General features: G+C 45.1%; 1 protein-coding gene across 1 annotated transcript in view; it reads left to right on the plus strand.

Annotated features, from left to right (window-relative positions):
* LOC135206631 (uncharacterized) overlaps positions 1 to 14749 on the plus strand; it is a 116130-nt gene that overhangs the window by 66066 nt on the left and 35315 nt on the right. Inside the window, exons 2-3 of the mRNA XM_064237972.1 lie at positions 12009 to 12242; positions 12511 to 12582. Of these exons, the coding sequence (XP_064094042.1) occupies positions 12021 to 12242; positions 12511 to 12582 (294 nt within the window). The 5' untranslated portion in view covers positions 12009 to 12020. The remainder of the gene's footprint in view (positions 1 to 12008; positions 12243 to 12510; positions 12583 to 14749) is intronic.

The raw sequence follows: 14749 nt of genomic DNA on the forward strand, positions 1-14749 counted from the left end.
ACATTTGGTCAAACTTTTTAGATGTCAGGGCAGTGGAAGACCATCAGAGATGCCTAGCAGGTTTATCCCTGGTCAGAAACGATTTGATTGAAATGAACAGCACAGTACTGGTTTGATCATTCCTTCTATGAATGGACAGTATTTTGGGGATTGGGGATTCAGAAAAAAGAAACCACCTACAGATGGCCTTTACATCTGTAAGTTCAGCAGTTGCTGTAAGAACTCCTCATGTAGACTTACTAGCATGTAGATGAACAGGACCACCCAGATAATTACTATTCCTTTGATGGCCTTCAGGCTTGAGCAGTGGATATTTTTCTTTAATGTGGCCAGATTCAGACTCGTATGCCTGCTCCTTGTATCTAAGTAATATTGAGTGATTTCAAGTTCAGGAATTGCGTAGTATCTCCTGTAGAGCCTTAGTAGCCTCAGAGCAAATGATTTTCAGGATTTCTAGTGCTCTTTGTAGATGTCTCCCTTATTCTGCTGTAAAGGGGAAATCAATTCGAGTATACAATTCCATAGATGCTAGAATGTCCCTGCCAATAAGGAGATTTTCAAGTTAACATAGGATTTATCCTTGATCAAGAGGGAAACAACTGTGGCTTTGTGTCAGAAAGCAGTCTATGTATTGCTGAGGGTGCCATTCCAGGGAAATTTTCAGCACCTGGAACCTTGTAGACATCGATGTTTATCTGCTTTCTTAGAGATAGTAAGGCTTTTTTGCTGTCTTTCAAAGTTATCACTCCATGCTTTCCTCGCTATTGCATCATGTGCTTTTAGATCTCGCTGAAGATCACCACCGTAAGGTGTTGAGACTGAAGCCCCTTCATCTCTATATCAGTCTCTCTCTGGAGTTTAGATGCAGGCCTAAACTTTATCTGAATTATGTACTATGTAACATTTTATTTAGCACTGTTGGCAGTTAATGAGTGAAATTACGGCAGGCACTCTTCTTTAAGCTCTCTAAAGGAATGCTATTTTATCTTTCTAGAGCTGAGGGTGATGTTTAGGTTATGTTTAACCGAGAACTTTAAGAATTCCAATGTAACCTCCTTAGTGGAGAAGAGGAGGAAACGCTTCTCTGTCTGTCCCGTTTGGGCAATTAAACTTAATCAGATTAAGCCTGTAAGAGGTTGTTATCCTTTGAGAAACCTGGAATATCTTTGTCAAAGGTTAACCCTGGAAGAGGCAAAATTAACCTTTTGTTATGTGATTTTAGGAAACCTAGATGTCATTGCCAAAGGTTAATCCTGGAAGAGGCATAATTAATCTTATGTTTTGTGGTTTTAGAAAACCCAGCTCTCTTTGCCAATAGATAAGCCTGGAAAAGGCAAAGTTAACCTTTAGTTAAGTTGTTTTAGAAAACCTAGAATGTATTTGTTGAAGGTTAATCCTGGAAGAGGCAATGTTAACATTTTCTTTGTATATTTAGAATCCTAGAACGTCTTTGTCAAAGAACTCAAGGTCCTCTCTTGATGTATTTGATTAGGCTAGTCCATAAAAACTAACTCCATATCTACCTTTGTTGAAGGTAAACATTCATAATGTGAGCACCAATTGTATGGAACTTCATTTAGTGTTATGTCAATTTGTTGCTTCAGGACAGGATTGATGTGGTGCAGTAGAAGTGCAATTAGGTCTTTACCTGCTCACTACCTTAAGTATGCAGAATCGTGTTTGAAACTGTAAAGCCCTTAATCCGCTTCTAGTAGTGGGTAGTCTTTTTCCCGAACGGAAAAAAGAACAATCTTATAGTCTCATTTGTTTGAATCCTGAGTTTTGATATTTTGGGGAGCGTGAAGGTACAAATTTTGTATAGGAACTTGCCTTTTTATGCATTCAACTTACCTGTCAGATATATACTTAGCTATAGACTCCGTCGTCCCCGATAGAAATTCGAATTTCGCGGCACACTCTACAGGTAGGTTAGGTGATCTACCGCCCCGCCGCTGGTGGCGGGAATAGGAATCATTCCCGTTTTCTAAGACAGATTTTCTCTATCGGCCGTGACAGCAACATTGTTGTTGTTACTCCTGATTTGATTTTTGTGTTTTTTCATCGCTATTGATCTTCTAAGCTGGTTATTTTGGTGATGTATATTGGATCTTTGGTTTGGCATACTCTTTCGTGGAACGTTATTTGGACTTGGTTTTTGGATTTTTCTCACAATTTCGGATTCTAGCTTTACGGTTAGAAGACAGTGTGTAAATGAGGGATGCATGGTGAGGCTACCGAAAGCTTCGGTAGATCCTCACACAGTTTTGTAAGGGTGTAGAATGAATGAATGCTCTATATCTAACACCTGTGATGAATGTGTTGGTTTGAATGAGGAAGAATGGAAGAATTTAAATTCCTATTTAAGGAAATTGGAGATGGATAGGGCTAGGAAGGCTTCCTCTAGAAGTGTAAGTAGGTCTCGCTCTAACGAGCCTATTAAATTAACACCTAACCCTTAACCTGTATCTTCTTCCTCTAGTACTAAGACTGCAAATCCAGCAACGGAAATTGCAGATCTTAAAGCTGCACTACAAAGGATGGAACGTAAAATGCTGACGTTACAAGGTAAGCACAGTGATAGTGATTTAAGTGTCCCTAGTGCAGTGGAGGGTGCGTCTGATCGGCTTCATCTCGCTCCCAGGCCTAGACCTCTTCCAAGCTCACAGGCCCAGAGGAGAAGGAATGTCAAAAGCCTTACGGAGGTTATGGAGAATCCCCACCGATCAGGCGTCCCCTCGGCAGATTCTGTGACGACCCGAACTGCCAAGGATCACTATCGAAAAAGCATCCTGAAAAAGTTTTTCTTCGTCAGATTCTTCACCTAATGTAAGGGGCTGGAGCTCTGATGAACTGTCACGCCCCTTAAAGAGGAGTTGGAAGGCTCCAACTTTGAATTCAAGCCCTGAGCTTTTCTCTGATGGATCTCCATGTGAAAGGAAGAAAAGAAAATTAGTTCCGAAACGTAAATCGGTCTCCTTCCTCTTCTAGACCTCCCTCACCTGAATCAGGAAAGGAGAAAGAGAATGCTGCGGCGAAGATTCTCCTAAATGTACAGGAGCAGCTTTTCCGCTTCAGTAGGAGATTTTTTTACGAAGGAGACTCCCAGAAAAAAGGACTCTTTCCTTCCGATAAAGAAAACTAAGGGAAGGAAAGAAATAACGAAAGTTTCGGATTCTACTAGGATGAGAACGAAGAATGCGCCAGATGCGCTAGAAGCTCTTTACGATTCAGAAGAGCCAGAAGCGCCAGATGCGCCAGAAGCGCCAGCCTGGCGCAATGCGCTAGAAGCGCCATCCCGGCGCAATACGCCAGAAGCGCCAGCCTGGCGCAAGGAGCCACGAACGCCAACCTGGCGAAATGAGCCACAAGTGACATCTAAGAGACGGACTTCTTCCAAAAGACAATTAAGCCAGGAGGATTTGTCTAGCTTTCGGAAGGATAAACCTTTACCTGACAGGGAAACTAGGTGTCGCACGGGCGGCCGTAGCCCTTGTCAGGATATAGGTGGTTCCGGCGAAAGCGATAGGAGAGGACATCCTTCCTCTGACAGGAGAGAAAGGTGTCGCACAGGCGGCCGTCACTCTTGCCAGGAGAAGGATAAGGTCGTCTTGCAGGATCAACCTATCTCTCGTAGGGACGCAAGTTATCGCACAGGCGGTCGTCGTTCTTGCGAGAGTGGGGCAGATACGGCAAGAGACCCGTCTCCTATGGAAAATAAGAAATCCTTTTCGGAAATGGAGTTGGATTTGGAAGAAGTTTCGGACTCTGAAGACCACTCGGCTCCAGGCTTGTCAGATTACAAGACACTGGCAGCCCTCTTACTTCAAGAGTTTGGGGACTCTTTAAGCCCGACTGCTCCTCCTTCTCCAAAGTCCTTATTTACAAGTACTAAGGTCCCGAAAGAACAATCGTCTTCATTAAAATGAAGCCAACCATTTCCATGAATAAGGCTCTCCGATTCGTAGGAAATTGGTTTAAATCCAAGGAGAAGGCGGGGAAGACAGTCTTTGCCTGCCCTCCTTCCAGACTATCAGGAAAGAAGGGAATTTGGTACGAGACGGGCGAATCACTGGGTCTAGCTCTCCCTACCACTGCCGAAGCAGATTTTTCGAACCTGGTGGATTCGTCAAGGAGACAAGCCTTGTCATCAGCAAAGATCACATGGGGGACTTCTGAGTTGGACCATCTCCTCAAGGGATTGTTTAAGGTCTTAGAAGTTTTTAACTTCTTAGACTGGTCCCTTGGGGTGTTGGCCAAAAAGACTCAAGAGAATGAATCTCTTAGTCCAGAGGTCCTCTATAGTGTACTGTCCTGCATGGACAAAGCGGTTCAAGATGGATCAGGAGAGGTGGCCTCGCTGTTTGGAACTGGAATTCTGAAGAAGAGTGTCTTATTTAGCTCCTTTCTGACGAAAGCAGTTACTCCCATTCAGAGGTCATCTCTTCTTTATGCTCCTCTGTCCGACCAATTGTTTCCTGAACAACTAGTAAGGAACATTTCATCTTCTTTGACAGAAAAGGCCACACAAGATCTCTTGGCCCAATCTGCAAAGAAATCAAGAACTTCGGTGCCTGATAAGAGAGAGAATCGTACTCCTCAACAGCCCTTTCGAGGGAGCTCCTTGACCAGACCCTCCTTTAAGAAGAGAGTAGTACAGAAGAGAGTTGGGTCTTCATTCAGGCCTATCAAGAAAGCAAAATGAGACACCAGTCCTTCAAGTACCGGTAGGAGCCAGACTTCGGAAATTTTCCGAAGAATGGACTCGGAGACAGGCAGAAAGATGGTCCCTTTCAGTGGTAACAAAGGGATATATGATCCCCTTTCGAGACAGGCCTCCCTTGACAACGAACCCGAGGGAACTGTCAGCCCAATACAGGGACCCTGCCAAGAAAGAAGCATTATTGCAACTGGTAGAACAGATGTTGCAAAAGGAGGCCATCGAAGTGGTTCAGGATCCGCATTCCCGAGGATTCTACAACCGTCTTTTTCTGGTTCCGAAATCCTCGGGAGGGTGGAGATCGGTCCTCGATGTGAGCGCATTGAACCGATTTGTAGAGAACACAAAGTTCTCTATGGAAACATCAAAATCGGTTCTTGCGGCTCTTCGTCCAGGAGATTGGATGGTCTCCTTAGATCTACAAGATGCTTACTTTCATGTCCCCCTGCATCCATCATCGAAGAAAATATATCCGGTTCATGATGCAGGGAAAAGTATTCCCAATTCAGAACCCTATGCTTCGGCCTGTCTACGGCCCCTCAGGTGTTCACGAAGCTAATGATGAACGTTGCGAGATGGCTACATCTAGAAGGAATAAATATATCCCTTTATCTGGACGATTGGCTAATAAGAGCAAAATCGGAACGTCAGTGCTTGAAGGACTTGGAGAAGACTTTGAATTTGACAAAATCTCTGGGACTACTCGTGAACCTCGAGAAATCACAATTGATCCCCAGACAGAACATAGTCTATCTGGGGATACAGATGGATTCTCGGGGTTTTCGGGCGTTTCCATCTCAAGAGAGAATTGCTCGAGGCTTAGAAAAGATCTCGAACTTCTTTGGGAAAGAACGGACCTCGGCGAGAGAATGGCTCAGTCTGCTGGGCACCCTTTCCTCGTTAGAGCAGTTCATTTCCCTAGGGAGATTAAATCTCAGACCTCTGCAATTTTATCTCAAACAAATGTGGAGTCAAAAGACAGGAGACTTGTCAGACGTTTTTCCCATTCAACAGGGGATAAAATCCGACCTGAAGTAGTGGTTAACCCCATTAGCAAAGAACGAAGGGGTGTCCCTCTTGATTCGGAACCCTCACCAAGTGTTGTTTTCCGATGCCTCGGAAACAGGTTGGGGAGCAACACTGGGTCCAAAGGAAGTGTCAGGTACCTGGACCAAACAACAGACTACTCTGCACATCAATGCAAAGGAACTCCTGGCTATTCATCTAGCCCTGGAATACTTCGAAGCGGAAGTCAGAGGAGTGGTAGTTTAAGTCAATTCCGACAATACCACAGCTCTGGCTTACATCCGGAATCAAGGGGGCACTCACTCTTTCTCACTGAACGAAATAGCAAGAGATCTATTAACTTGGACAGAGGAACGGGGCATTATTCTGCGGACAAGGTTTGTTCAAGGAGTAAAAAACCTAAGGGCAGACAGGTTGAGCAGAGAGAACCAGGTACTCCCGACAGAGTGGATGCTCCACTCAGTCGTCTGCAGACAAATATGGTTCCCTCTGGGGAAGACCCCAGATCGACCTGTTTGCCACGTTCCTCTCCAGGAAGATAGACAACTTCTGCTCGCTAGAAGAAGATCCCAGAGCCAAGGCGATCGATGCTTTCCTCATGGATTGGTCAGGCATAGACGCCTACGCCTTTCCCCCATTCAAATTGCTGGGGGAAGTACTAAGAAAATTTGTGGCATCAGAGGGAACGAAACTAACTCTGATTGCTCCCTTTTGGCCTTCCCGAATCTGGTTCACAGAGGTACTGGAATGGACGGTGGACTTCCCCAGTCCTACTCTTACCAAAACAGGACAGATCTGCTCAGACAACCCCACTTTGAGAGGTTCCACAAAAACATCCAAAGTCTCTCCCTGACTGCCTTTCGACTATCGAAAGACTGGTCAGAGCGAGAGGCTTTTCAAAGAAAGTGGCAACTGCAATTGCTAGAGCCTGCAGAGCCTCTACCTTGCGGGTCTACCAATCGAAGTGGGAAGTTTTCCGTAGATGGTGTAGGTCGAAGAAGCTGTCCTCTTCCAATACCTCTGTAACCGAAATCGCGGATTTTCTCCTCTTCTTAAGAGAAGAATCCAAATTGGCCGTATCCACTATCAAGGGATATAGGAGCATGCTCTCAGCTGTTTTTAGAAACAGAGGGCTGAATCTCGAGAATAATAAGGATTTTCATGATCTCATCAGGTCTTTCGAGACTACGAAATTGAGATAGTCTATTCCCCCGAGTTGGAACCTGGACGTAGTCCTAAAATTCTTGATTTCGGACAGGTTCGAACCTCTAGATAAAATCTCATTCAGAGATCTTACTAGCAAATGCATATTCCTGTTGGCTCTCGCAACTGCTAAGAGGATCAGTGAATTGCATGCTTTGGACTCTCGGGTGGGTTTTAAAAAAGACTCGCTGTTATTTCTTTCCAGGATCTTTTCCTAGCAAAGAAATGAAAACCCTTCTAAACCTTGGCATAGAAGTTTCGAAGTCAAGGGACTCTCTTCTCTGGTAGGTAGAGAGTTGGATCGGTCCCTTTGCCCAGTCAGGACCTTAAAATTGTTTAAAAAAGAAAACACAGCTTCAGGGATGTCGACAAATCTTTGGTGTTCGGTAAGAAACCCCAAAAGACCTATGTCAAAGAACGCACTGGCGTTCTTTGTCAGAAATGTAATTACCGAAGCTCTCAGGAATTGCCAAGAGAACTCTTTAAAGCTGCTGAGAGTAAAAGCTCACAAAGTCCGGGCTGTAGCAACTTCCCTTTCTTTTACAAAGAATATGTCCATGAGAAACATTTTAGCAGCAACTTATTGGAGGTGCAATTCAGTATTTGCATCCCACTGTTTAAAGGATGTTAGAGTAACATACGATAAATGTTTTTCTCTTGGACCTTATGTATCAGCGGATACTATGCTGGGAAATGGAGCAGACGCTGATCCTTAATTTTGTTTTTATATTTTTAATAATTACTTTTAATATTGTTGTTGAGTTGTCTTGCTTGAAAGATGTTCGGGGATGACTCCTTTCAATCTTAGTACTAACCCCAATTAGGATCAGGTGATCGGGATTAGTGTCGTGCTCTATGATCATGCCAATAGGCAAGGTGTTTTGTCATGTAAGTGGATAGGACCCCATTGACAAAGATCCTAAGGTTCTGAAGCGTAAGTGGGTAAGACCCCTGTAACAGACCATCAAGAACTCTTAGCATGAGGTCACTACCTCGCTGAGGCTCTTGAAGCGATACGGGCTCCTAGGCAGTAGCCATGAAGTCTTTCGCTAACACAGGTAGAAATCAAGGTTTTTAATTTTATTACCTACAACATATGTTGTTTCCTGTCTATTTCAGTAAATTAGCTGTCTCTTACCCTCCGCCAAAGGTGCCAATCAGCTAAGTATATATCTGACAGGTAAGTTGAATGCATAAAAATGTTATTGTCATGATACAATAAAGTTTTATGCATACTTACCTGGCAGATATATACGGTGTATGGCCCACCCGACCTCCCCTCAGGAGACAGGTGGAAGAGAAAATCTGTCTTAGAAAACGGGAATGATTCTTATTCCCGCCACCAGCGGCGGGGTGGTAGATCACCTGACCTACCTGTAGAGTGTGCCGCGAAATTCGAATTTCTATCGGGGACGACGGAGTCTATAGCTAAGTATATATCTGCCAGGTAAGTATGCATAAAATTTTATTGTATAATGACTATAACATTTTATATCATAAAGGTATCTACTCCAAGCGACTCGTTTTATAGGGGTTTTGGACTCAGGCACAGGGGTCCCTTCACACCACTTGTTTCATTCAGACTGAATCAGAGTGGTTTTCTCCACAAGGCTGCTCTTTGCTGCACATGTATTAGAGCCTTGCTCCCTAAATGGAATCCAACTTCTGGTGGTAGTAAAATCCAGAAAGGAATCCGGATCAGGTAAGAATGTTTTGGGTTTCATTCAAGAAACCTTTAGCTTGATTGGCTGAGCAGATTTTTGTCTAGCTATATGGAGGAGTGATGTAGTGGTTGCATTTGACAATGTTCTCAAGGGTTGCTTGTAAGAGTTAGGTTGTTTGTGTGGATGTTTTGTATATTTGCTAAATCATGTTTTATGTTTATTTGTTGTTGTTAAGGTAGTATGGGGAAGGTTTGTCTCTCTGGTTTTCCATTTTGAGAGAGAGAGACCGGATCTTGGTGGACGTGGCCCGCCAGCACCTTCTCAATACCGAGACCAGCCTCTCCCGCCCACTCACCAGAGGACCAAGGGTGCCCACCATCTGCTTCGCCCTTCCTCACCACAGATACGCCTCCCTTCTCCAAGAGTTTCCGAACGTCTTCCGCCTTGAGCTTCGCCATGCAGCTGGGGCCGCGCCCAAGCACGGTATCATCCCCCATATTGAGACCAATGGCCCCCCAACATGCCAAGTTCCACCACCTCCCCCCGAAGCTCCTCCAGGAAGCCAAGACTGCATTCAAAGAAATGAAGATGATGGGGATCTGTAAAATGGCAGCAAGTCTGTGGGCGTCCCCCCTCCACATGGTGAAGAAGGCAGATGGTACATGGAGGCCCTGCAGTGACTACCGGTGCCTGAACCTTGTCACCACACCCGACAGCTACCCCCTGCCAAACATGCAGGACCTCGGGCCCCTCCACAGCACCAAGGTCTACTCCAAGATCGACTTATTAAAGTTGTATTTTCAAGTCCCCGTCCATCCTGATGATATTCCGAAGACTGCGATCATCATGCCCTTCAGATCCTTCGTGTTCGCCTTCACCTTCGGTCTGTGGAACGCTGGGGCCACCTTTCAACACTTCATGGACAGCAACCTTGGTGACTTACCCTTCTGCATCTGCTACATGGATGATATTCTTATCTTTTCCAGATCGCCAGAGGAGCACCTGAACCACGTTTGGGCCATCCTCCAGTGCCTACAGGAGAACAGACTTGTCGTCCGTTTTGACAAATGCACCTTTGGCGCCGAGAAGGTGGATTTCCTCGGCTACAAACTACAGCAGCAGGAATTAGTCCTATGGCATTAAAGGTGGCCTCAGTGAAGTTCCCGACACCAACGACCATCAAGGCCCTCCAAGAATTCACCAGGATGGTGAATTATTACCGAAGGTTTGTCCTGGACATCGCCCACACCATGTGCCCTTTGACTGAGGTCCTGAAGGGCAAACCTAAGAAGCTGACAATGGGAGAAGACCAGCAGCTCGTCTTCACCCGAACCAAGTCTTCCCTCAGCAGGGCCACCACCCTGGCTCACCAGGACCCCGACGCACCACTGACACTCACCACCAAAGCCAGCAACATCGTGTGCGGCGCGGTCCTGGAACAGCTGGTCAACAGAGTCCCCACACCACTAGCTTTTTTTAGCAAGAAGCTCAAACCCACCAAGACTCACTACGGCACATTCGACCGCGAGTTCTTTGCCGTCTACCAGGCCGTCTGCCTCTTCAAATATCCTCTGAGGGGCAACCCCTTCACCATAATGACGGACCACCAGCCGCTGGTCCACACCTTCATCAAGGCGGGCAACACCTGGTCTGCAAGGCACCAACGTCATCTCGTGGCCATCTCCGAGTTCGGGTACTCCATCAAGTACGTCCCTGGTGGAAGAAATCCTGTAGCCGACGCCTTCTCAATGGTTTAGATCAGCTCCCTTCACCTCGGCGTAGACTACGAAGACCTAGCACATGAACAAGCCTTTGACCCCGAAGTACCAGCCTACCGAACCGCCATCACCGCCCTTTGCTGGGAGGACATCCCCTTCAGCCCCTCCAGGATGACGTTCCTCTGCCGCACCTGTCGCCCTGCATGGAAACCGGACTCCTGATGGAGAAGTGCATGTGGCACAGCATCAGGAAGGACGCTCGGGAGTGGGCTAAAAACTGCATCGCGTGCCAGAGTAGCAAGACAGGAAGCCACACCGAATTGGGGATAGGCTCTTTTCCCCAGCTCAGGCAAAGATTCAGACACATCCACGTCGATGTCGTCGTCGTTGGGCCTCCTCTTCCATCCGACGGTGCCAGTTCCCTCCTGACAGTGATTGACCGGTCTACCAGGTGGCCCGAGGGCACCCCGATGTCAGAAGCCAGCGCAGATGCCTGTGCCGAAGAAACTTGACCAGCTGGATCAGCCACTTTGAAGTGCCTGACAACGTCACGACAGACTTAGGACCTGCCTTCACATCAGAGCTCTGGTCGTCCCTGGCACACCTGATGGGGACCAAGCAACACACCACAACGTCCTACAATTCCACAGCCAACAGCATGGTGGAAAGGGTCCACCGCTCCCTCAAGGCTTCCTTAATGGCACAATGTCAGGGCCCCAATTGGAAGGCACAGCTTCCCTGGGTCCTCCTCGGTCTCCGCACCGCCCCAAGAGCCAACGGTGACCCTTCCCCAGCAGAGAAGGTGTACGGAGAGACCCTGACAGTGCCGATCCTGATATTCCTCTGGCTAGGTTGCTTGCAACCACCCAGAAGTTAGTTCCCTGCCGAGAGACATACGTCAACAGGACGAATCTGTTCCACCTGCGAGCCCTGGACTCCTGCAGGTTCATTTTCATAGGAACGATGCCGCCCACCCTCTCGCCCGCCTGCAAAACCCCACGCCGCTGGTGCCTGACAGTGTCCCTAAAAATCGTCGAGGCTGCCCAAGGAAAGCAGCCGAACCCCCCAGGCCCACAACCAGGGGTGGCATCCTGCTTTCCGGCCCTAAAGAAGACTAGGACATTCAAGACACCCCTCAACCGAAGGAATCGCGAACCTGAGGACTCCTTCAGCTCCCCACAAGATTCCGTTAGTCATCCAACGATTCTATGTAATCATTGTCTTGGGAGGGGAAGTATTTGTAAGGATGACATTCGGGCGAATGTTGCCTTTCCATTGTAAAATTCTGTATATCCATATGTCCTCTCTTTTCTTCCAGAAATTAAAATGTAGAGCATTTTACTCACTTTCTTTTGATGTATATATGTCGGGAATCCGTTCTCTCTATGTAATATTATTAATGTATTTTCGTCTGTGAAGAAACACATTCATAGTGAGGGCCGTCCCTTTTGTTTGTTTGTTCATGCGTGCTTGACGGACGCTTAGCTTCCGTCCACACTGCCTTATGTATAGCCTCATTTGCCGAATAAAGTTAGTTCGCTCGCTCTCCTTGTATTGCTCAGACTTAACATGTATGCATGTGCATTACTATTGTACCAAACAAAACTTATGCTATTTTACAAACAGACTTATCTGAGTTGTTGCCTTCTTATCATACCTCCTCTCCCATTTCTTTTTCAGATCTTATGGGTTATGGGATACCACCACCACATTCCTGCATTCTCCACTGTGGTGGCTCTATATTTTCTATCCCTTACTGCAAGTGTGATTGCTGGTGAGGATGTACTCACTAGTTGGACACAAGGTGAATCAGGATCTCTCCCAGCTTTAGTATCTCCAGATGACGCAGAATTAGAGGAAGTCTGCAAGTGCCTTAGCAGTGACAGCTATTCTCAGCCATGTGCACAACTGGTGGTTAGGAGGGTCTTTTGTTCTTGTACATTTACACAATTGATGATAGCTATTCATGAGAGCCTATTATGTAATGCATTGCACTTGGATTTTAAACTTTACATGATAAAATATCCCTTGCAAATATTCACTTATGATCGAGTAAGATATGTGCTTGTATTAAAAGTGCTTTAGAAAATTGCTTTAACACTCTCTCTCTCTCTCTCTCTCTCTCTCTCTCTCTCTCTCTCTCTCTCTCTCTCTCTCTCTCTCTCTCTCTCTCTCTCTCCAGAATTATAGCCCAATCATCCGTGATGGAACTTGCTTTGGCAACGCTGATACTCAGAAGCGAGATGTTACAATGGTAAGTTTTCAGCTTTTTGATGGAATGTTAGCTATCCTAAGGTTTTGTAAAGGAATTTCACACATTAATTTGCTGTTTAAGTTTTTCACTTGCCTGCTGAGTAAATTACTTTCAGATCCTTTGCAGCTATCCTAGGGTTTTACTGAATGGGTCGTCGACTTTTTTTTTTTTTTTTTTTTTTTTTTTTTTTTTTTACCGAGGTCACCAAAGTCATCATCTATTGAGCTTCCAGAGCTTAGAGTTTCTTCTGGAATTAACTTAATAAAAAAAATATAATTTAGTTGTTTACATAGCACTGCACAGAACAACATAACTCAGTAATTGGCAAAATGTCATGCATAATGATTTGATAATGTACCGGGGAAAACAATTTGGTTTGGCACGTCCATTACAAGACGAATGGTATTCAGTGTGGTAATATGTGCTCAAAGATATGGTATGCTGTCAGATTGTCAGATTAGATATCTCTCCCTGGAAAATAAGTAACGTTGCTTACATACTCAACCCCTCTGTGTATATAAGTATACTCTTAATACTTCATAAGAGGAAAGAATTGCTAAAAGAAAATTGCTTGCAGTAGCATAGGTGAAAGCTTGAGACCAAATTTTCAGTGCTACCATGGGGATGTAAATGAAACTCTAAGACCTGGAGTCTGTATGTGGGTCATCAACCACTATGCTGCAGTAATAAGATGATGATTCTGAAAGCCATGTATGGAGTCCCCATGATTGGATGAGGAATAAACAAATTGTACAACAGACCACATAAGTTTTGCTAAAATGTTTGTTCCTATGAAAGTATACAAGCCTTGATAAATGTTTTATTAAGCATATAAATCTTCGTTTTATACAGGAGTTCTTAAGCAACAGCTGGTTCTCTCATTAAAGCTTAACAACTCAATTAAGGTTTAGTGATTAATAGGGAGTTCCACCAGCTGACTTGGCTGAAATCTCACTTTTTCTTTGGCTGCCACTCAATCAAAACTTTAATGTTGCTCCTTTACTGGTCACAAAACTGATTGGGAAGCTTTATTATAAATTTGATTTTCTTTATTGTACAAGTAATTTCTCTCATTTGTCAGGAATACAAGAGCAGCATCGATACCAAAAGTATCGGATGGCTCTTAAGGCCCGTGAGCTGTAGTGGATAGATTTTTTTGGAGTCGGGTAGTGATTTGGTAATTCTTTGAGTGCATCGTTTATTGTCATTTAGATATCAGTGAATTCTTCTTTCCCCTTGCTGTCAGCACTCTTGGGAGAATGCTAACTTCCCATGTTGAGACCATTCCCTTTGTTCACCCCTTAAATGGACAGTTTGTTGAGGGTTGGCCAGGTGATGGTTTGATGGCTGCCCATCCAATGAAAGCCTCTAGCCCTTAGTTGCCTACGTCCAGTGATACCTTCTTGGGGTCTGAAGGTTTTGTCCAAGTCATGAGGTTGCTCAATTTACCTGGACATCATTTCATGCTCATTACCATTATCTTCCATGATTGTGCTTGGACTGTGGACCAAGTCCATATCCCAGCTTTCTTGATCAGTTACCTGTTATCTTGTTCTTGAGGCAATAGGTCATTGCTCACCCTTGTACCTTTTCAGTTGGGCTTGTCTTGCGCTTAGGGAAACCTACGCTATGCAACGACTTTGACCTTTGTTAGTATACCTGTCCTCATGAATTGTGCTCTCTTGGGACCTACCAGGCACAGATATGATGATTCAGTGCCTGCAGTACTTCCATAAGGTTCTTTGCACTATAGAAATTAGTTGTTAAGCCAGCCTCAGAAAAGTTGTAGCTTAGTCTCAAATCACCATGCTTATTTTTTATTCAGCATTTCTTCAAGAAGACATTGCTTTTCTTTGCCTACCTTGTGAAGATCACGGAAGGTATTCCCTTGATTCTTTAGTGAGTTTCTTTCCTTTCAGCTGTCCTTAAGAGCTTCTATCTTGCCTGGACTCATCAGAGGAAATCCTTCTCATTGAGCAGCCTTGTACACTTAGAGGACAAGACTATCTTGAGGAGCCTTGATATCAAGGAGACATTCTCTCTCTCTCTCTCTCTCTCTCTCTCTCTCTCTCTCTCTCTCTCTCTCTCTCACATCTCTCTCATCACTCTCTCTCTCTCTCTCACACACACACACACACACACACCACACACACACACACACACACAC

This window comes from Macrobrachium nipponense, chromosome 31 (assembly GCF_015104395.2).
Source record: "Macrobrachium nipponense isolate FS-2020 chromosome 31, ASM1510439v2, whole genome shotgun sequence".
Taxonomy (NCBI): domain Eukaryota; kingdom Metazoa; phylum Arthropoda; class Malacostraca; order Decapoda; family Palaemonidae; genus Macrobrachium; species Macrobrachium nipponense.